General features: G+C 43.1%; 1 protein-coding gene across 3 annotated transcripts in view; it reads left to right on the forward strand.

Moving 5' to 3' along the window:
* CADM1 (cell adhesion molecule 1) overlaps positions 1 to 23,600 on the forward strand; it is a 282,345-nt gene that overhangs the window by 223,461 nt on the left and 35,284 nt on the right. For all 3 annotated transcript variants that reach the window (XM_060268441.2, XM_060268442.2, XM_060268443.2), the window contains exons 6-8: positions 10,483 to 10,582; positions 12,055 to 12,227; positions 16,447 to 16,512. In XM_060268441.2, coding sequence (XP_060124424.1) covers positions 10,483 to 10,582; positions 12,055 to 12,227; positions 16,447 to 16,512 — 339 coding nt within the window. The remainder of the gene's footprint in view (positions 1 to 10,482; positions 10,583 to 12,054; positions 12,228 to 16,446; positions 16,513 to 23,600) is intronic.

Genomic DNA, 23,600 nt, shown 5'->3' on the forward strand with positions numbered 1-23,600 from the left:
TGACTGCGGGATTAGAATATATTTGGCACCCCTGTTACCAAGGAAAGTGTGGTCTTGGAGCACAGCAATACGTTCTCTTGTTTTCTCTTTCATAACTGACACTAAGCTGCGAGCCTTGGCTTAGGTCTCCCCCTCCTTTGGTACCGCCAGTGCAATGGGGCTAGAGAAGAAATTGCACAGCCCACTCACCTGCTGCCTAGATTACAGCAGCCTTTTGAGTCCACGCCATGCCTTTCAGAGAAGTAGCACTTGTAAAATCAGGTGTAATTGTCTTACTCTCTCAATAGCTTTTTGGACTCGCAATCAGAGCAAGGTATAGCCCTCCCAATCACCGTTTCAAGCACACCAGCTGACCGTTCTGTTAGGTTGCAGGCAGGCAGCGGCCTGAAGTGGTGCCGAGCAAGGGGTACCTAAGCATTGGCATCTCGGTGGTGTATCAGAGGCCATATCTCCTCCAATATGCCTCCGTGGAGAGGATGAGGAGAGGCAGTCCTCGAGGAAGGGGGGGGGACGTCAAAGAACCAGAACGTTACCCGCCGCTTCACAGTTCACGCGTGACCTGACCCGGACATTCCCTTTCCAGCACCTGCCTCTGTGATCAAGAGAGCCGCGCCAATGAATGCACAGTCACAGCGAACGATTTTCTCACTTTGGTGTACTTAGTATGAGATGGAATTCAGCAGGAAGTGGCTTGTAATAAAAGAGAAGGTATTAGCAGGAAAAATTCAAATTATCTACAGAGGTATTTCAAGGCAGTGAGCTAATTATTGTTTGCTCAAAGTCCTGAATATGCAGACACGCTATCGTTTCTACAAAAGAGAGGCGGGGGAGGGGGGGAAAGCTAAATCGGGAAGAGTCCTTTATTATGGCAACATAGCAAATTTGGCTGCCGTTTTTGGAGTCTCTTCCCTCCCCCTCCCCCGGCTTAGAAACTATGAAGAACACTTAACAAGACCTGTAAGGAGAATACTAACTTAAGGTCTAGAGTCAGGTGTAACAGCAGAGCTATTTTTAATAAGAAAGAGCAGAGGCCAGCCTTAGGCTCTCCTCCCCCACCCCTCTTCCATGCATGACGGGGAGGAAATCAGAAGCTTCCATTTGGAGTTTGCAGCAATATGGCAAATGTTTGTTCTGACCCTACCATAGTTCTCCAACCAGGATAAATTGCACACCGGAAGTGGAAGCTTGAAGTCTTCTGCCTTGCATGTGAGGGAAATGAGAGGAAGGAGCATGCCAGCCCAAGTTTCATGCCTACTCATTCTCAAAACAGCCATCGAATCATCAGGATATGTTGCCCTGAGTCACAGAGAACTGATCCCTTCCAACATGTCTTGTCGTATCTGCAAAATGCTGCACTTCCACCTGGCCTCAAAGCAGTGGCCTTTGATTCCTGCAGCTATAGAGGGCCACACAATGAACAGGGACTGGTGGTTTGATTCTTGGCTTGTTCCTCTCCAACTTGGCTATAATTTCAGGAATGCCTGTTTTGTGTTGAGAGACAAATAAGCCACATATTAACTCTTCTACGCAGGGTAAATTCCAGGCATCAGAGAAAAATCTACTGTGAGGGCAATGATCAAACAAAACAGGATAAGAAGAAAGAGGAAAGTATAGTTATGTGCTGAATTTGGAGTGCCTTTGCAAGCCAGTCAGGATATTTCTAACTCATACGCACATTTGGGAGCAAAGTGGGGGAGGAGAAGGGAACTTTAAATCGGTACAGTAAACCTTTCCTTAGATGACTGAGCTTTGTTTCTGCCACAGCCCCTTGAATGTGGTAATCGCAGTGTTTTCAAGGAGAGATTTTGTCCACATACCTGCCGTAGCTATTGTTCTCCACCCGTCAGTAATTCCATTAGAAGCAGAGCCTCCTGCTGCGCAATTTCACTTTGTTGGAAGTTAGCATGCGAGATCTCCGCCTGACAAGTCTGACCCATTTAACTTAAGGTTTTATGAGCAATTCATTTAAGCTGAGCTTTTTGTGTGGCTGCTCAACTGAAATTATGGATTTGGGTTTTATTTTATTATTCTCATTGACGCCACTGTGAGAACTTTGAGAACTTAGCGAGTGGTTCCGTTGGCTGTTTCAGTGAATTGCTGCCTAGTGGAAACCAAAAGTTGGCTAAACATGCCCACTCCAGGCTGGGTGGTGCGTTGCTGGAACACGGTGCAAGCATGCCTGTGAAACGGAAGACAAATGTCTCTTACCTGCATAGTCAGAAGCTAGGAGCATCTGGTGCCTCTGAATTATACATTGTTGTTGTTGTTGTTGTTGTTGTTGTTGTTGTTGTTTGCCTTAACTAATCATGACTAGGATGTGGGAGGCGGGACACCGGCTTGAAAACAATCCTGAATACACCTTTTCTGTGTGCCCCTTAGAGGGGTTATTTTTAACAAGCGGTATAAAATGTAACTGCGGGAGGCAGTGGAAGACAGGAGTGCTTGGTGTGCTCTGGTCCATGGGGTCACGAAGAGTCGGACACAACTAAATGACTAAACAACAACAACAACAACAAATATATAAGCTACGCAATGCAAGGAAACCTGTGAGCTAAATGAATAGACCTGCAGTTATTTTCAGTCTCCTCTTGCTCTCTTGTCTGGAAGCTGTTAAAATATGCCCTTCTCGGCAGCAAAGTGTCTGGATGTTTGTGGGTCTCTCCTTTTGGGATATGCATTGCTTTTTTTCTTTATGTACCAAGACTGTCCATACCCCATGAACAAGCCCCATCAAAGTCTGAGAATTGCTGAGGCCGATGGTTCCCATCCAGTTCATCCGGACTTGTGCTGAATAAGTTCCTAGTTGAGTAGGCGTGCCTTGTTTCCCTGGTTTTGACCTCTGGTGCTCCCAGGTAGGACCTCGGTCACACATTCCTAAACATGACTATCTTGCCATGGTTATGGATGGAACTTTCCTAGGGTGGAAAAGTCTTCAGAAATCTGGCTCTGTGTGAAGATGCTTCCAAAGGACACCCGAGATGTGCAGGATCTTATCTGTCACCAAGCACCCTGTAACGTGAAATGAAATATCGCCTTAATACCCCCAGGAGAGCAAAGCTAAAACTGATGAGTGTCTGCTGGAAGAGCACATAACCGTAGCTGCCTTTACACTTGGGTGGCAGTCACGAGCCAGTTAGCTATGCCATGGGATTGGACTGGTACAGCATCTTGAAGTGATGGTTTGCCCCCAATGGTGGCTGATCCACTATATACTCGCAACTCCTTGTGTTGCTTGAGAAGGAAGCTGTGGGTAAATGTAATTTTTAAAAGGGAAATGGAGCATCAAAATACATTAAGGCATCATTAAGGGCTTGAGCTAAACAAACAGGAGAAGGGGAAAGCTCAGCCTTGCATGCTTTTGTGTGTGTATGTGTGTGTATATCTCCTTCCCTTGCCTTTGTAGTACCTTCCTCCTCCCTTTGTTATGTAACACTAAGGGGAAAGCAGACAGGCACAGCTGAATTTTTAAGCCCCAGGAGAAGTAATGCAGAGTTAAGTCATAATTAATGGAACACAGATATTTATAATGTCTACATGCATGTTTATAAAAAATATATACCCAGGGAAACTGCTGTAACCTCTGTTTGTTGTTCATAACCAAGAGAATTCCCTGTGCTCAATTATGTTTAACAAAAAAACAAAACAAAAAAGAGAGAGAAAGAAATAGAGGGAGGGCGGAGGCTAGCCATATGCGGGTGCCTCGTGCTTTAATAATCTGTGTGCTTCTGGTGAGTGCAAATATTAATTGCAATAGTATGCAGTGAAGTGATTAACATCAATATAATTTATCATCTGGAGATTTCTGAACATAAATAAATGAGTTGTTTTGTTCAGTGAGGTGTTGACCCTTTCAGAATATGTGATTTAAAGGGGTTTTATATTATTATTACTATTATTGTAAATATGAAAGGCGCTACGATCAGCCGAGTGTTCAGTTATTTGATTTTCTGGAGCATTAGCCACTCTTGTTTGTGACATTTCCCAGTTGGGTGCTCGTTTGCGAGCTCATTAATAAGGCTTTCTCTGAGGAATGTTGCTGCAAATGAAGAACAGTATAGCAGAGTCTGGCCCTGTGAGCATAACTCCCAGTCACAGCGAGTGTGCTGTTAAAGGGTTTAAAATGGGAAATAATTACCCACTGGCCTAAACCCAGAGGCCCCTGTTCTTTGCTGTGAATAAAAAGGCAAGCTTTTGTGCTTTGGAACAAAAAGAAAGGAAGAAAAAAAGAAAGAAACCTAATATTTTGGTGCAATCCTTTTTCGGTACCAAAATGGACTCTTTCATGATTTGGGCCTCTCCCTTTGTTGGCTGGGTTTGGTTTCCCCCCACCCCTTTCTCTCAGCTGTGTTACACCAAACTGTAATGCAAAGTATAATTGGTAGCAAAAGGCTGTAAGATTTATAGTTCCTAACAGACTGTTTTAACAAGAACATCCAAACAAAACGAGAGAACATGAAAACTCATTCTGTACACAGCGATTCAGGATTTACTCTTTTTCCATCTTGAAACATGTATCACTGTGCGAGAGAATAAGAAAACGGTACAATTGTGTAAGAGGAATGTGGTGCTTCCTAGCTTTTACGTTTCATACCTGAATAGTAATGCCAAGTTACATTATTTTTATTTCCTTCCTCACCTACCCACTGCAGCCTGTTGTTCATTCTAGGTCTGAATTGGAAGCGGCACTAGCCCAAAGCATACCACTGCATCAAGTGGTTGCAGTGAGTAATCCCTGGCCCCGTCAGAGAGGACTTGGGGACACATCTCATGGCTCAAGTGACTAGTTGAGTTGCTTGTGCAGTCTGGCTGTCCTTCCTTGGGAGGTTCCATCCCAGGTTGGCACAGCTTCCTTGACCACCGAGGAAATGGAACAACCCAGGGAAAGGAGTGTAGCTCAGGAGCAGAACATCTTGCATGTGGAAGGTCTAAAGTTCAATCCCTGGCATTCCCAAGGAGGATAGGGACTATCCCCGTCTGAAATCCTGGAGAGCCACTGCTAGTCGGTTTGGGCCATCAGGTATCTGTTGCAAGCACCACATGGCACGTGAACCTCAGAATAATCAATCCAGCTGCCCGGATAGGATGAGAGGTCAGCCATGGTTCTATTTCCTGAGCAACTGCAGCATTGTAGGTAGTCCTTGCTTCCAAATGAATTTGTTACCTCTCATTGCTAAGTGACTTGCTGTGAGTGTCGTGGAGTGTTGGACACAGCATCCTGGGACAAGCAAGCTGCCTCAGGGCCCCATAGGTTGCTATGGGATCTTTGGCCTGCTAACATTCCATAAAAATCCAAGAGATCCACAGCTGTGTCTTTAGGGTCCACTGATTTCAGTGGGGCATTTGTGAGCCTGTCTTCTCTGGGTTGCTCCACTTCCTAATGCTGCGTGCATTAGAAATTGTGCCGTTTCAGAAAAGCAGGCAGGCAACATGCCCATAACAGTGAAAGAAATGTCCTTAACAGGGTTCCGAGGGCAGCCAGAACCGCAAGACTGCCCACCATCCGACACGCCTCCCCAGGTGTTATCAGATCCCACACCTGCCTGCTAATTGAATAGGCTGCCATATTTCCTTATGGTATTGTACAGGCCTATGCAGCTGCATGGACATTGGGGGGGGAAAGGCTGCACTGAGGCAGAGACAAGAGAGATACACAGAGAAAGTCGTGATGGGAGATAGAGGCTTAGAGGACTGGTTGGGAGGCTGTGGCGCGTTCCTCTGGCCATCTATTGGAAGACGTGTTTCTGCAGCTTGACCCACAGCAATACAGTCAGCTGCCCCCTAGGCGGTACATGGGTTGTTCACCGTTTCCCCTGTCTCACCCAAACAAAGCCTCTGGGAAGGAGAATATCCACTGAGGCAATTTTGATGTAGTGACATGTGCCATGGGAGCGGCCGCCGGGACCACATAACACCAGTCCTGAGAGATCTACACTGGCTCCCAGTACGTTTCTGAGCACAATTTGAAGTGTTGGCGTTGACCTTTAAAGCCCTAAACGGCCTTGGTCCTATATACCTGAAGGAGCGTCTCCACCCCCACCGTTCAGCCCGGACACTGAGATCCAGCGCCGAGGGCCTTCTGGCGGTTCCCTCATTGCGAGAAGTGAGGTTACAGGGAACCAGACAGAGGGCCTTCTCGGTAGCAGCACCCGCCCTGTGGAATGCCCTTCCATCAGACGTCAAGGAAATAAGCAGCTATCCTAATTTTAAAAGACATCTGAAGGCAGCCCTGTTTAGGGAAGCTTTTAATATTTAATGCTGTATTGTTTTAATATTCAACTGGGAGCCGCCCAGAGTGGCTGGGGAGACTCAGCCAGATGGGCGGGGTATAAATAATAAATTATTATTATATGGGTTGTTCTATAATATGGGGCAAGGACTAAAGCCAGGAAATCACAGTGACTTTAAAGAAACTTTTAAGGTGCAATTTGAACTTGCCTTACCTGGGAGTAAGCCCCATTTAATTCAATAAGACTTGCTTCTTGGTAGGATTGTGCTGCAATTCACTAAAAACCAATTTTCTCTGCCTAAAAAGCAGTAGCGATATTCAGATTTTCTGATGCATCCTCATGGGAAAAACATTGGAAGTGCCCTTCTATTGAGTCAGACCATTGGTTCACCTAGTCCAGTAATGGGGGTCTGGGAGAGGATTTTCTCTGTGGCCTCCCGTAATTGTTGAATGCCCTCCCCATAGAGCTGTGTCTAGCTAGACTCCATCACTGTCATTATTCAGCTTCCATTGTATACTGAAGATGACCCTTTTTACCCTGGCATTGGACATTTAACATATTATATTTGTTGTAATCCACTCTAGGACCTTATGTTGAAAGGTAAGAAATATTATAAATAAACAATATTGCCTGCACTGACTGGCAGCAACTGTCCTCTGCTTTAGACAGGGTCTCTCCCAACCCTACCTGGAGATGCTGGGCACTGAACCTGGGACCTTTTGCAGGTGCTCTACACCTGAGATACGGTGTTTCTGCTTTTGATTCCATTTATCACTCTCTTTCCCCTTGCCTTCCCCCAATGGTCTTGGTTTTCTTAGTTCTGTTCTTCCTTGGTCTCCCTCTTATTTTTTGAACTGTACTTACCTTGTATTGGTTAATGGTTCTTTTTCTTTCTTTTCTTTCCGCAATTGGGGTTCCACGAGTTTCAGCGTTGGACCCTTTGCTTCTCATTCCCATTCCTTTATGGTCTCTTATTCAGTCCTTTGGTATGTTGCCATGTCTATGCTGATGATATTCAGTTATTCTTTACTATCTCTGATCTGTCGTCTTGTTTAAATCTTTGATCTTGTCTTGCTATTTCTTCACAGCTGTCTGCTTGTTCTTTAAAGCTAAATCTTTCAAGGACAAAATTTCTTATCCCCCCCCCCCCTCTGGACTCTTCCCTTCCCGTCTGTTTTTGTCAATGATGCAACTATTTTTCTTTCCTTTCAAATCAAAGATATTGCTCCTCTTTTTTTTCCCTTCTGCGATTCCATCTTTAGCCAAGCCTTTTCAAGCCTTTTTCAGTTGTCTAATATTGATAAGATCCTTTCCCCCTGTTATTTCTGTCCATTGTTCCATCTGTGTTCTCATTTTGCCCAGATTGGGTGATTGTAAGACTCCTTAGGTAGTCTTCCCATTTTAAGCTTCTTGTTTCTTAATTTGATTTTTTCTTCCCCTGCCCCATCTTATTTATTTTTTTCGACATGCAAATACAATCATGCATCTCAGCTTATGATGTTGCCTTTTTTCCCTTTTCACATTCAATTTAAGATTATGTTACTTCCCTCTAGCGCCTTTCATTTCTGATTTCTCTGTAGTCTCTTTTGGGGTCTTTGTTGCTTCTTACATCACATCTCTTCCTTTGATTCATGCTTTGGTTCTTCTTTTCCTTATCTACGAAACTCTTTACCAGCTGATATGTGATTAATTTATTCTCTTCTTCTTTTTAGCAAATGCCTTAGGACTCGCTTATTTTTGCATTTGGCCTGCTCCGGTTTTTTAGGGTTTAAAAAGTATAGTACCAGTGCCTCTCTCTGCCCCTCTCTCTCTCTCTCTGCCTCTCTCTCTCTCTCTCTGTGTGTGTGTGTGTGTTGTTTTTGGCACGCCAGTTGAGCACTTCACAATTAATCAATATTATTTTCTCTCCTCTTCCTCTGTTTGTGGTTGGTAACTGTGCAGGAGTAAAGGGCATCAAGACCAGCATGACATTCCTGTTGAAGGGGAAAGAGGGAGGGTTTGACTTTCATTTGCTCATGAAATTCAAATGTGGGTTATAAGGCTGTGAGGTACAGGGAGGGGGGAAAAACATTCCTCATCTAATATTCTGACATGAAACATGAAAAGTTTTATGTGGTCAAGCCAGCACAGGCTGATATTGACTGTTATCTCCCAAGTATGAGGAGAGAGAAGGCTTGTTCCTTGCCTCCGGAAACATGTGCTGCACAGTCTTCGCCTGTACTGAAAATATGTGCAATTTTATTTTGTGCTAAAAAAAGAGAGGGAGTGTTCATCAAGCCCCCAGTGGGCTCTACCCTAACTCCCCCCCCCAAAAAAAACCTGATTGTTACTATTTAATCTTGTTTATGTCACTCTTTCTAGACCATATGATAAAATAAAGGTATTTTATTAAATTATGTTAGATTGTGCAGTTACCGGTAACTATCTGGATGTATGGATTTGTATTTTCTCTTAACATGTATGGCTGACCCAAGACTCACAGGCATCCAAGGCAGGAAATCCAGATAGCATTTGTCTATGTCAGTAACCAACGTCCCACAAATCGTGTCTTTATTTCTTATCTGTGGAGATTGCATAATGATTGGCCCTATTGAACTCCCACAGCCTTCTAAGAAGGCAAATAATTTTTGTTTCCTGAAGGCTGTATAGGACAGTTTTAAATGTTTTGATGTCTTACTGTGTATTTAGATTTTGTTGGAAGCCACCAAGAGTGGCTGGGGCAACCAATCAGGTGGGCGGGTTGTGGTTGTTGTTGTTGTTGTTGTTATCATTATTATTTTCCAGTCTATTCCCTCCGTCTTAATAATAAAATAATCAGTCAATCCTTATTGTAAAATAATTCTAAACATTATAAAATAAACATTATAAGCATTGTAAAATATACAGTGGTGCCTCGCTTAACGAATGCCCTGCTTAACGAAATTTCCGCTTAACGAAAGGTTTTTTCTAGCGGAGGTTGCCTCGCTAGACGAATTCGTTTTATGAAAAATTCGTCTAGCGAATCACGGTTTCCCATAGGAATGCATTGAAATTCAATGAATGTGTTCCTATGGGCAAAAAAAATCAAAAAAAAAATCAATGCATTCCTATGGGATTCGCTAGACGAATTTTTCGTTATATGAAAAGACCCATGGAACGAATTAAATTCGTCTAGCGAGGCACCACTGTAATGTGTATGTAGTAATTAGTGCACATATCTTCTTAACCTTGTTTATATCACAGGATGAGAAGCAATAATAATATCACTAGCAAAATAGATAAATTAATAAATAATCTATTAATTTGTTTTTCTTTATTTCAGATTTTTGAGGGTTTTTTTTGTTTTGTTTTGTTTTGTTGCTGTTAGATGTAACTGACTTCTCTTACCTGCCACCACCTTCAGATATTAGAGTCTTGCATTGAGTTCTTTCATTTAGTGCAGCTTTGCTGCCAATTCCAGGAATTGGATGTGGGATTGTGTGTAAATCAAAATGGATAAAGCGGCGCTCAATTGGCTCCCTTGAGCTGATAGCGTTTCTGGTTAGATTGTTTGTTGCTCCGCATGTGCTGTTTTTGAAGGCAATGGACTTTGTAACTGCGGACTTGGGCTCTTGTTCCTACAGGGTCTTTCCAAAGGATTTCTGAGCTGCCTCCCTGAGTGCAAAATGCCTTTAATCCCTCGGTGTGTTTGTGTTTGGGGATTTACGAGATTCATCGGCATGAGCAGAAGTCTCCGCTTTGTTCCAACAAAAGGCAGCGGCCTGGCATTTCTTCCCTTAAGCCTTTCCTAGCACAAATGCACCCATCGGAGCCTCGGCGTATTAATATGCCACGGCACAAAGTATTGTCAGCCCATAAAATATGATACATGATAAAATGTATCAATTCTGAGCGCCACAAATCTGCCATTTCACCTCAGCATGAAGGCAAATGAGTTTCCTTTAGCTCGAGTGAGTTCAGAGATAAACTTCAATTTAACAAAATTTCATTTTGCAAGAACCAGTGGGGCTGCTGCCCTTGGTGTGCGGATTCCTTATCAGTGTGTTAGGCTTTGGAGGCTATTAGTCAACTTAATTTGGGAAAATGCCAGGATAATTTGCTGATTAGACGGGTGCAGTGGAGAGGGGCAGGAGGGCGAAGCCGTGTCAGTACAAAGTTTTTGTTTCACGATCTGATCTGTTTAAATGTGCACATACATGGTTGTTTGATATCATTTGTTTGTTGTTTTGTATGCAGATGTATAAATTGATGTTTGTATTGTGTGTTTGATGTGCAGATAAGCCTGAAGTGCAAGTCCTGCAGAATTCCCCTGCACAGCCTCTAACAAGAGAAGGAGACCTCCTCGACCTTCTGTGCCAAGTGAAGGGCAAACCAGAGTAAGTGGAGGACCTGAGACACCATGAGAACGTGCCCATCCACGTATCTGGGCTGCTCGAGGAGAGTGCTTGCCTCCTTCTGGTCTTTTTCTTGAGCATGTGCAGCACCCGGTCCTGTTCTCCTGCGTTGGTATGATGTTGCATGCCGGAAGCACAAGGCCACGAGAAAGCACTTGCAGCCATGGTGGGGAGCCTGGGGTGGTGGGAAACTGTGGCTCTCTAGGCATGGTTGGACTCTCTCCATCTCCCATCAGCCCCAGGCCATGTGTCCAATGATCAGTGGCGATGGGAGCTGGCATCCAGCCACACCCAGAGGGCTGCAGGCTCCTCACCTCTGGTCCACTCCCACTCTTCGACTAGCAGATAGGGTTGTGTGGCTGCAGAAACTTGGAAGTGCCCAAAGGAAACATTGGCCACAGTCGGACTGCAAATAAAATGCTAAGGAAAGTTATCTATTTGAAAATGCTAGGGGTGAGAGTCTAGAAAACATAGGTCTCCCCCCACCAATACTAAATAAGAAGGGCTTTGCCCTTACATTTCCCCTCTCCTCTGATTTTGTTTTCCATGGTGAACACAGCTTAGATTTCGCTCAGTTTTAAGTTGACCTTCCCCTCCAGTATTTTCCTTCTTTGCTCCTGAGCCTGCCTTTTCTTCAGTGTCTGTTTCAACGAGTGAACCCTAACAGAGACATCTCTGATCAATATGCTCCTGTTTTGAAATTTTTAGCTACAGAAGACTTTCCTTTCCTCTCATCCCAGGCTCAGTCACTTTTTATCCATCATCTTCTACTATGAATTCAAATCTAGGGCTGAAATCCTAATGCATGCTTACGTGAGAGTAACTCCCCTAGAACTTAGTAGAGGTGACTTCCAAGTAAATGCATAGGATTGAACTGTGCGCTGCTTTCCCTGAGCTTTTCTTTGTATCTCGCAGAGCCCTTTTATTCCTGTGTGTGGTATATTATCCTTCACTTGGTATGTGTAAAGCTTTGCATATTGTGGCTTTAAACTTGTTTTTCTAAATCCTGTGTGAGAAGAGGAAGAGAGAGGGGATGATTGCTCACTTGGAAATTATGTCTCTGGTGTTCTCTGCAATTCCGAAAGCCAAAGGAAACCGAGGACGTTATGGACTGATTTACCTTAGCTATGTCTCTCTCCAACAAATGTCTTGCACTGCTTCCAGAAGATGCTAAGACTTTGATGGAAAAGAATTTCAAAGCTGAGAAATAACACCTAAGCATCCTCCGGTGTATGCCCCCACAAAGAAAATGCGGAGCCTCCTTACTTTTCCAATTGCATATTCTCTTTCTCTTTCTTTCTTTCTCCCTGCCCATTAAAGTTGGATATTTGTTACTGAACTCAACTATATCACAGGAAGAAAGAAATGCTACTTATGACTTAACATGCAAGTAATAGGGTTAGTAATGCATTTGGGGTTATTGTTTTGTTTTGTTTTGTCTTCTCCCTGCTTAGGCCTACAGATGTGTCATGGTTAAGAGTAGACGACGAGATGCCTCAACACGTTATAGTGTCAGGTTCAAACCTCCACATTAACAGCCTAAACAAAAGCGATAATGGCACATACCGCTGCAAGGCTTCCAATGAAGTGGGGATGTCCTTTTCCGATTACACACTTTATGTATACGGTACGTGAGACAAACACACCCTTCTTCCAGATGTCTTTATGCTGAATTGCTGTCAAATATTCTGGGCGGGCATTGTGGGGAGGGGATGGAATAAGCAAGCAGTTTGATGGAGAAAGCAGCCTCTGATAACTGTTCAAACCCAGCACATTGAGTGGGTTGTTTAAAACACACACACACAAAAACCTAAACCAAGCCTATTTACTTCTGTCTTCTTTTTCCCCATCTGATTCAGACTGTGTTTTCTTCCCATGTCAAGTAAGCAACTACTGCTTGCACTGTCATTAAGAGCTGACTTGGAGAATGGGAGTTGCCAGATGCAATGAGGGGCAGGGCAATAAACATCTTGGAGTCATCCTGTTTCATTTCATAATCCAGGACAGCTTCAGCCATATTCCCATTTGTATTCCAGTCAAGTCTTTTCAGAAGCATCTGAAAAAATGAGCACGGGAGTTTTTATTTTTTTATATTTTAAGCCAGGCCTTCTTTAGTAAGTTAAATACGGTAACTGAAGATGTGTGCAGATAATGTAACCCAGCACACAATCTGGAGAGGCAAGTCTCATTCTGCCTGTCTTCAGCTGCCAAAGAGGCACTAAAACATTTGCTATTTTCTTAAAAGGGCCATTTATTACCTGCTTTAATTGTGTTTTCCTGGTTGTTGTTTTTACCATTCCTTAAAATGTTGTGGCATAAATAGCAATAATCCTAGCCTGCGAAAAGAAAAAAGAAATAATTTCCCTCCCACCCCGGAGCTACCTTTCAGAATGCGGTCCTTTCAGCCTTGGGAAGACTGGTGTGTTCTGTGTGACATGAATGCATTGCTGCTGCTCTGTAGGCCGTGGTGCAGACAATATGGACAGATAAATCAAGGCGTCTAATAATGAGAGCCAGTTGTTTTCAGATCATTGTGTTCCTGAATCCCCTCGGTTCCAGAAGACTCTTTCTAGGAAAACTTTAGGGGGTGATTGTTGGTTGCAGTCCCATTCCACAAAATGCCACTTCACATGTGTAGGGCATTCAATTTATATAGCAGGCTCTGTCGTAAATGTTGCAGCTTCAGAATGTTTAATGGGTAAGTTGCCTTCAGTCATTCCTTTCCCATGCATCCTCTCTAACCTCCCTGCAGGCCCCCGGCCTCCAAGCCTGCCCTCTCCAGCAGCTTAGCCTTGCTCTGCATATTGATGCTTGTGATGCAGCAGCTCAATCTGGGCTTCTGACCCTGTGCACTGTTCCAAGTTGTTATAATCTGCCAACCGTCATGGGCCTCCATCCTTAACATTAGTGTGCAAGTGCAGAGTTGGAGCAGAGCAGTAGATTTGTTTGCTCGGGGCACAAAGCATGAAACCCACCAATTGCAATCTTCACCTGAGGATAGGCATTGTGAGATTCCCCTCTGTACTTGTATAGGTCAGCTAACTGCGTGGTTTATTCTTTCCCTGCCCATCCATCAAAATTATGTGTACATATACAGGTAGGAACCTTTTAATGGTGTAGAGTAGAATAGTGCCCTCCTGGTGATGTTACCTTTGTGTGGTTGCTCCAGAGAAGGTGTTTTGACTTCCTTGTGTGATTATATAAGCCAGGGGTCCCCAGACTATGGCCTGGGGGCCACATACGGCCCCCGAGGTTCTTTTATGTGGACCCCAGGGACCCCCGCTGCCTGCTGCCGCCGCCCACTCTTACCGGCGCAGCTGCCGACTTCCGACCCAGAAAAGCGACGGAAATAGCTTGTGTACACATTTCCAGTGTACTTCCAGGTCAGAGGAGGCTTCTGCACATGTGCACAAGCTATTTCCGGCGCTTTCCACGTCGGGAGTGTGCCAGAAATAGCATTTGTGCATGGGCACTCACCCCACCCTCCAGCCCACCATGCAATCGGCGCAGCGGGCATCCAGCCCAAAGCCAGGTAAGTTTGGGGACCCCTGATATAGGCCATAGCTGCCCCTAAGTCTAGTGTAAGAGAAGTGAAACTTTGTGAATGAAGGTTACTTGGGCTGGAAAGATTAGGATTTAGCAAAGTAACATTTCCAAACACTCTAATTCTTCCTACAGAACAGCTTCTTATGGGTGAGTTGAACAGACGGTTGTCCTTGCCATCGTTACACTGAAAAATGTTTAAATAGTAGAATTCACTGAAAACAACCAAATGCTTTCAAAGAGAACAGGAGAGATGAAATTAATAATGGAATAAAGCCCATACCTGAATCCCTCAAATTCAAATGCACCATTCCACATACGCGCCACCATTTCCTCTTGACTTTGTATCTGAAAAACTTTGGACTGATATTTTCTCCCCTCAACCAAAAACCAAGTCTTTCAATCAAAACTGAAATATGTTTCTTTTTCTATTTTACCATGTATGTATGCACTGGTGGTAGTGCTACTGTTGCCGCTCATCTCAGATCAGGCTGCCACTCAGGAATGGGTACTGACCTACCAGATGAAGACCAGTGCCCAACCCTCCTGATTCCTAGACCAGGGGTCAGCAAACTTTTTCAGCAGGGGGCCGGTCCACTGTCCCTCAGACCTTATGGGGGGGGGCTGGACTATTTTTGGGGGGGGGGGGAATGAATGAATTCCTATGCCCCACAAATAACCCGGAGATGCATTTTAAATAAAAGGACACATTCTACTCATGTAAAAACACACAATTTCCGGACCATCCGTGGCCCGGATTTAGAAAGCGATTGGGCTGGATCTGGCCCCCGGGCCTTAGTTTGCCTACCTGTGTCTAGACCATCAGCTCCTTTAATTTCACCACTTAAGTGAAATTGATTGCCTGAAGTTTTTCCCAAACGGAGGCCTTGACCCCTTGGCATTGCAGTTGCTCCAGACATCTTGGTGGTTGCAAACATTTGCTCACTCAGTGACGCCGCACCCAAGTGATGTTTCCTATCTCCTGAGGAAGTTGTGCCAAACACAATAAAGGTGAAGCACATAATTAAAGTTTGGATGTATTAATTAGAAAATCTGAGAGCTCACTCGGAGATGAAAGAGTAGCAGATGTGTCATTGATGAGAAGTTTGACATGCTCGAGATAAAATTTAAAATCAAAAGCCTCCGAACTGTTTCATGCTCCATTATTGTGGATTCATTCCTGAGTTCAAAGTCTGGTGCTCTACTTAACACATTCAGTTTGATCATTTGGGCACAGATATGTTCTGGGTTCCCCCCCTCCCTTTTTCTTCCCTCCACCCAGTAACTTTTTATGAAGTCGTGATGCTGTCTCTTCTGGATAAATATTTGATGCTTCTTGAGATTGTTTGCTGTTGGCTTTTGCAGGTCAAGCGTCTTCTATACATGGTGCTCCCCCACCTACCTTTTTGGGTTTTTTTAATGGCGGAGGGAGAAATCCCCTTCATCTTTATCTGTTGGGACCATTAGGGGATGTGATATATTAAACAGGAGGAAAATCTGTGAGCCCAGACAGAGCATTAATATTTATAAGTCACAAAGACATTGACTTTATTTTAAAAGAAATCTCACTGAAATCTTCCATGCATCCAACTTGATATTTAGTCGTGACATTCTCGTTCCCTTTTGTATTTATTACTGGCTTAGAAGTAGTTTTATATCCTGCTGGGATGTATTGATGGAGGGAGAATAATGAAGTTAACTGTTCTGGAGAAAGGCAGAGGGAGAGACGTACTCATCTGCTGTTGATATTTAGTCTGTTAAGCGCAGCAGGGTCTCTCTCGCCTGCCCCACTCCTAGCCCCTAATTTTTAGATTATTATTTTTTAAAGGCAGAATAAAGACAAAGCATTATTGTTCTTAATACATTGCAAACTGTCGTCTTAGCCATAGAAAACATGCAACTTTTTAACTTGTTGTTGTTGTTTTTCATTTGTATTGGTTTTCCCCCCCACCAGGCTTTTCCCATACCATGTCACTCACGGATCAATGACTAATTTTGTGTTGTGTGTTGCTTCTCCCCACCCCACTGCCACAAATTTCTCCTAATGTTTGAGGGCAGGGAGATGTGTTGCTTTGCTTCAGTCATCCTAATCCAGAGCTTCTCCACCAAATTAATGGAGTCCCATCGTCACATTTTAGCCTGCCCTCTTCTCCTGATACTTAAGACCTACTTCATAAGGGTGGGCAAGAGGGTATAACCGTCATCCTTTATTTTGCTTCTTTGTTAATTTATTGACCAGTTTTATGTTCTGCTCATATTTTTTAATTTGCTTTTTTCTGTTTCCCTTTTTATGTTTTATCTAGATCCCCCCACAACTCTCCCTCCACCCACAACAACCACAACCACTACCATCCCTGCCACCACCACAGGTACGGTACCTTCATAAACCATGGATAAAAGCAGAAATGTGTTTTACTTTCTATGAATACCAGATGGGCAGAGGTTGGGGGAGGAGATAGAGAAGAGAAGGGGAGCTATCACCCCATTTTTTATACTTACTGTTAATTTATTTTGTTTTGTTTTGCTAGCACTGGAAAGTGGGGCCCACCAGTAAATGATCCTCTGATAATGGAGGTCCTTGGAGTCTCAAACATCCTGCTCAGGGAGTCCATAAATTAGCATTGCCCACCCCCACCCCCGGTTCAGTTTGAGTTATTCATGCTTTCAAACATAAAGCACTGATTCTCACTTTGAACTTTGGCTTCAATAGTATATTTACAAGAATCTTTCTTTACACTAGGCAATTAATTTCATTTTGATTTTCAGTTATCATAATCTGCTTCAGTATCCTGCAGCCATCAGCACAGCGTACACAAACAGAGCTTCTTCGTGACACTTTTTAAACTAGTTCCCTCTGAATTTTAAATCCCTGCCCTGCCTTCCCACCTGTCACTTTGAGCCAAGATACATCCTACACAGTCAACCACCATCAAACACCATTTGTACCACCCGCCCCTTCCTGTGAACTGCTCTCTCCCTCCTCTGATAACTGGGCATGGTTGCCAAACCCATCTTCCATTGTCATCATCACCCCCTGGATGCTTCTGTTGCAGCTTTTTTTAAATTTCGCTTTCGATAAGAAGACATGCCAGACAGAGTCCTGTACGGAAGGTGAGACTGCACTACTCTCTTCACAGGCAGCCTTTGATCTTGTTACAATCTCCCCTTTGCTTAACAGGAAGGTTGCCATTCACCTTCCAGGCAGTTGTTGTGCCTTCACTCTCTTTATGTCCCTGTCTTTTGCTTTGCTTTCCCAGAGGTTCAGAATTAATGGATCTGTACAAATAACAAAAACCTTTCCTTCCAGTGTGCGTTAGCTATCATTTTCTGTTGTCTAGCTTTTTGCCTCATTACATTTTTCTCCTTCCAGGGTCGTAAGAAACCAAAGCTCCTATAGGTTTCTCTGTGTTCCCAGAGTGTTTGAGTGGTTTGTTTTGTCTGCAGGATTATGACGTGAGCCTGCCCACACACTGACCCAACATTTACCTTCTAGCACTTTGTGGTGGTGGTGGTCCATAAGTTAACCTCAACATGTGTCTTATAAACCTGTGCAAGGAGCAGACTGAAGACTCCAGATAAATGCAATTTGAAGGGTGGAGGGTCTCGGCAGGCTACCTGATGAAGAGCAGAGTTCATTTTCATGTGAAATGACTTCCTGAGTTTAAACTGTCATGGTGAGGTGTCTTTCATGGGAGGCAAGTTAAGTTGTGGCAACTGTATTGCTTATCCCTAATAGATGTTCAGACTCGACTAACTTTCCCCCACTCACTCCTTAAGACTCTGCCTTCATAGGGGGTCTTGCCATGACCTCAGGGTAGAATATCGACTTCTGGGGGGTTTGCAGTATGATGTCTTTTTTCCTGCATGGCTAGGTGTTTGCATCTGATGCGTCGGACCAGAACACAATCATCCTGCTTTGTTTTTTCACCACCTAAAAGTGAAAACGTAACTTCGATGGGAGAGGACATATTAGGGCAACTGGGTAGCGAGCTAAACTCTCCTTCAGGAATAAGTGCTCAAAGCAAAATATGTGTGCATTAAAAACTGCACCCAAGTTGGTGCTGGACAGCGAAGCAGAGTGCTTTTTAAAACTCAGAGTAAAAATAATGTAAGTTGGAATGATAGAGAAGGATTCTCTTGCTCACATGGGGAAAGACAGTAATAAAGCTCTGGCCAACAGTATTTGGGTGGGTGGGGGAGTTGGCTATAAATTGGCTCTCTTTGCAGCACCATCCAACCTCTGAGGGACGCCGGGAGGTAGAAGGAAGATGGCTAGTCACTGACACCTTTTTATCCATCATTTTGTTGTTCCTCGTTGTTAGGCTCTGGCTCCTCAGTTTTTCTTTAAAACCAGCTGAAACCAATGGGATTCCAAAGTCCATGTTTCCATATAGGTGGACCTTTGCACCCACTATTCTTTTAAATAACTGACTTATCCCTCTTCTTCACCCCTCTGTTTGCTTCTGTGGTTGCTGTCATCTATGAATATCATAAGACTACTTCTTTATGCCATTTCTATGCAGATTCTGTGGATTTTTATTTCACAACGTTTCCCTCTGGGTGCTACTAATTTTGATTGTTTTTTAGAAGAATTTCCTCCTTCTTTTTAAGCTTTAACCATCTAATTCCACGTAAGCAGATAATATGGCTCAGTTTCATTGCAGGAAGTGTTGCGGACAAGATGCAGTCTTCTTCATGGTTGGCTGTGTGGTGTGTCCTTCTCTTCCTCATATATAATTGATTTTTTACACATATATTTTCCAAATTCCACATAACATCTTATCTTATACAACATTTTTTGGATTTCCGTCAACTACGTCTAGTGATTTTCAATCTTCTCACTTAGTTCTGCATTTCATTTTTCACTATTATATTCTTTCCGACCGACTGAAATTTCTTTTGTTTTTTCATTCATCCTTATCATCCTTAGAAAGACTTCCAGTACCGATATGAATAATAATGAGGACAATGGACACCCTTGTCTTGTACCTTTCGTAATTTCAATATTTTCTGTTATTACATTATTTACTATCAATTTCACTTTTTGATTGAAATATATTGCTTTTATTCCTTTGATAAACAATTATCTGATATCCATTACAGTCACACCTCATGTTACGTCCGCTACGGGTTACATCTTTTCAGGATACAGACACGCCAAACCTGGAAGTCCCAGAACGGGTTACGTCTGGGTTCTGTGCGCTCGCATGTGCAGAAGCGCTAAATCGCGCTTTGCGCAGAAGCACCGAATTGCATCACGTGCGTGCACAGATGCTGCGCTTCAGGATGCGGCCTTTTCATGTTGCAAATGGGCCTCCGGAACGGATCCTGTTCACAACCAGAGGTGCCACTGTAATTCCAAATTCTTTATCATGAATTCCCAGAATTCAAAGGCCTTTTCTGCATCAACAAAAATTAATGTTGCTTGCTTTTCATTCCTGGCCGTCAAATACTCAATTTTGTTCACATCATTCCTTATATTATCTTTAATTTGTCGGCCAGGAAGAAAGCCTGCTTGATCCTTATGTATTATTTCATTCAATACTTTTTTCAATCTATTTGCCAAAATACTTGCAAACAGTTTGTAATCATTATTTACCAATGAAATCGGCCTATAGTTCTTCACTTGTAATAAATCAGAATCTGGTTTTGGTATTAATGTGATATATGCTTCTTTCCATGTTTCTGGTAGTTCTCTTCTTAATATATTGTTCATTACTTCTTTTAGTGATACAAGTAGGGTGTGTTTTAGTTCTTTATAATATTTCACAGTAAATTCATCCGGTCCTGGTGCCTTTCCATTTTTTAAATCTTTTATTGCACTTTGGATATCTTCTATTTCTATCAATTCATTCAGTCACTCTTTCTTTTCTGTTGGAATTTGTTGCACTCCTCTTTTCCTTCTTTTCACACATCACTTTTTATATTACCTTCAGCCACAATCAGGACCCCAACAGACCCTTTCCCCTGTAAGACTCTTCTGATGAATTGGAATCTTCCATCTCTTCCCGGAATCCACAGGCTCCGTGTGTGTGTGTGTGTGTGTGTGTGCGCGCGCGCGCGTTGAGATAGAGAGAGAAAAATTGATTACTCCTATGAGTTGACCATTGATTAATGTTTCAGAAACACATATGGGTAAAAACTATATTTATGAAGCAAAAAGCTCTTTCTTCTTAGATAACAATTGTGTGTGTCACAGCACCCATTTCCTCCTATATGTGTAAGAGAATGGACATTGCCTCTTTTCAGGTGGTGTAATTGCCCTTTGCAGTTTTTATAAGCACTTACATTAAATATATATGGTTCTTCTTCTTTTTTAGCTGATGGCATTTGGGGCAATTAAAGGTGTTTAAATACTGATCAATAAAAAATGTTGCAATCCTTCTATACAAATGAGTTGGAGGGCTTTGGATCATTTGCACACTTCAAAGTAGATATAATGGTGCTAGCTCAGGGCCTATCAGCATAATGGGTCCTGAAACTCAGGTAAGTAGCAGACATCTTTGTTGAAATGTGGGTTTTGGTATCTTATGCATTGCTCTTTCAGCAGAAGATTAAAACAGTGAATGGGACCAATTGGGGCTCCTGATTGTGGCCACAGGTAATCCCTGGCTTTTAGCTGGATTTGGCATGGACTTTGCTTTTAAGCAACTGTTTCCCCCCTCTTCTTTAAACCAACGTCAGGCCTCCTCGGAGGGTAATTCCAGACCCTTTGCTTTAACTCATGGCGTTCCATCCATGCACCAGAAATCTTATATCTTCTGCATACCGTTTCTCAAGAGCTACATCTTCCCTAGGCACAAAGTGCCCTTGTGGTGGTAACAAATGATCTGGCACTGAGGCATAGTTAAGCTGAGATTGCCACTAGGACAACTTTGTCAAATCCCTTCTTTCATTCTTTTTTCCCCTTTTCCGTGATGGATGGGATCTTGCAGAGTTGCTGTGTCTTAGCAGACAAGCTGCGTATGTATTTATCTTATCCTGAAGGCTTGATATCTTCCTGCATGGAATTTAACTTGGGCTCTCTCTCTTCAAACAGATGAAAGGTTAGAGAACCGAATGCCCCCCTCCTCCTCCTTTTCCGCAAGAGAGTAGGCTGCCTGCTTAAATTTGCCTTGTATATTATTGCCTGACAAATGGGTACAGAAATGAATTTCCGTTCTCTCGCTGCATTCTGTAGTACTTTAGAGCCACCCATTAGCCTTAAAAGCTTCAGCAGCCAAACACCAATGATTAAATGTCGGTATAAAACTCCAGGAATGTATTTTCTTCCTTCCGTGCTAAAGGTTTGTGTAACCGAAAACCATTTTCCAAATGAAATTAGCATAATTACCAACATTTTATGCAGTAGTCACGGGGAAAAATGCTTTCCTAAAAGCCTCAAGGGGCAACAGATCATTTCTGCTGTTGCTCCTACCCCTTCCCACATTGCCACCTGCTTAAAACCTATATATACAAACACATAGAGGCTTGCAAAGTCCAGTGGGTGTAAATTACCTCAGATTCAAGTCTGGGTGCTATGGGTGACCTTCATAAAGCCCCAGGCTCTTCAAATTAAGATGGGCAGGTGATAATGAGCCCACTGTTCTTGGCAGCCCCTTGTCATAGTCCCTGGAGTGGGGGCAATTTAACAGTATAGTTGCAATGTCATTTGTTTTATGCCAGAAGCCCACAGTTATCAGTCCCAAACGCCTTCTTTCAAGCCTGACCCCAGTTAGTTGTGCCTGCAAAGGAACTCCAGCACTGCTGATAAAGCACAGTAAATTATTTTATTTCTTGCCCACGTTGTAATTAAGAATGATTTTTTTCCATTGGCCTTTGATGGCTAGTCTCTGGATGCTTCATCCTCTCCCCACCAAGCTTCCCCTAACTAGAGATCCGTTTCCCAGCATGTCATGTGATAATTTGACTGGGCAACCCTTTGTCTATCATGGGTTCCAATCATTTTGTGTTTGGCCCTCTCCCTGGCAAGCAGCACCGCTTCCCCCACCCCACCCCATAAAAAACCCACCACCCTTTTATATCACTTCAAAAATGTCCTTGTGGCTTTATTCATTAAGACATACAATATGATATTGCAGAGCAAGCTGCATAATTTAAATTGCCCCTGGAGTCTTCCCTTGAAATGTTCCATTTGGACAGCTGTTATTTCCTGCGAGATAATTAAAAAGTTCTTAATATTTGTTTAAAAATAAACCCTTCTTTTCTTTGGGGCAAAGCACATTTTCTCTGTGTGTGTGTGTGTGTATGTGTGTTCGTGTGTTCAGTTTATCTTTCCTTCTCCCCCTCTGATAGACCAATTGTTCTTCCACCCAAGTACATCAGTGCTTGTGGATGAGTTGCAACTGCAGGCATGGGCTTGCAGCCTCCCCTGTTTGTCTCTTGGTTTCTGTGCTAATAGAACAAAAGACATCTTCAGCATCTTCTCATGGAGTCCCTAGTGCTGGAACTGGCATGTTGGATCATGCCTAGGATGGAGATTCCATTATGTCTTCAGCAGGGGCACCAGCACAATCACAAGCAACTTCGTGATTCCTCCAAAACTCACTCTCACTCGCAGCCTGAACATGTTAATCCGTTTTCCTTCCTGTAAAACAACATTATGGCTTTTAAAAAACCAACAACAACAGACTGAGATGGAGTGGTGTTAAGACAGCAGGAAGGTTACAAAAATGTTCCATGTACTAGTCTTCCTCCCCCCACTTTAAACAGCAGATGCCGTGGAATTAATGGGCAATAGATTCAGACAATGCATCATTAATTTGTGGAATCTGCTGTTGCAAGATGAGCTTTAAAGGGAGAATTAGACAAATTCCCGGAGGACAATTGGTCTGTCATTGGGTATTGGGCATGGTGGCAGAGGTGCACCAGTGGCAGAGAGTTATTGTTTTCATGAGCTTCTTGCAGGCTTTTGGGGAATTTCAGGTCTTCCACTGTGGGTAGCTGCCAGATGCTGGACTAAATGGGCCCACCTGGGTTTCGTCTTGTAGGCTTTTCCTATGTTTTTAGAGATGTACTTGAGCAAAGGACTTGAGCTATTTCACCCGAGGATCTAAAAAAAGTTTTTGAATGTCTTGTAAATCAAATTAGTACCAGACTGTTTAAAATGGTATATTTGACCCAACACAACCCCGCATTTGAAAATTTAGCTAAGACTCATTGGAGGCCCAAAGCTGCTCACGTCACCTTTTAATTTGGTGCTTACTGTCACAATATACAAGGAAAGAATCACATTAGCTTTATCAAAACCTTGCTTCAGACAAATTTGACTCAAGCTTTTTATTTATTTATTTTTGTTGTGAGATATGGATAAATTTGTTAATGAGTTTTTTGTGCATATTTGCACTACAAATATTTAATGGACGTAAATGTTTGGAATCACTCCTTCCCATTTTTCAGAAATTCAGAAGAAGCAACCACTGTTCTTCTACCAGACTGAATCTTGCACATGTTTCCT

Source organism: Zootoca vivipara, chromosome 14 (assembly GCF_965207765.1).
Source record: "Zootoca vivipara chromosome 14, rZooViv2.hap1.1, whole genome shotgun sequence".
In the NCBI taxonomy this organism is placed as follows: Eukaryota; Metazoa; Chordata; class Lepidosauria; order Squamata; family Lacertidae; genus Zootoca; species Zootoca vivipara.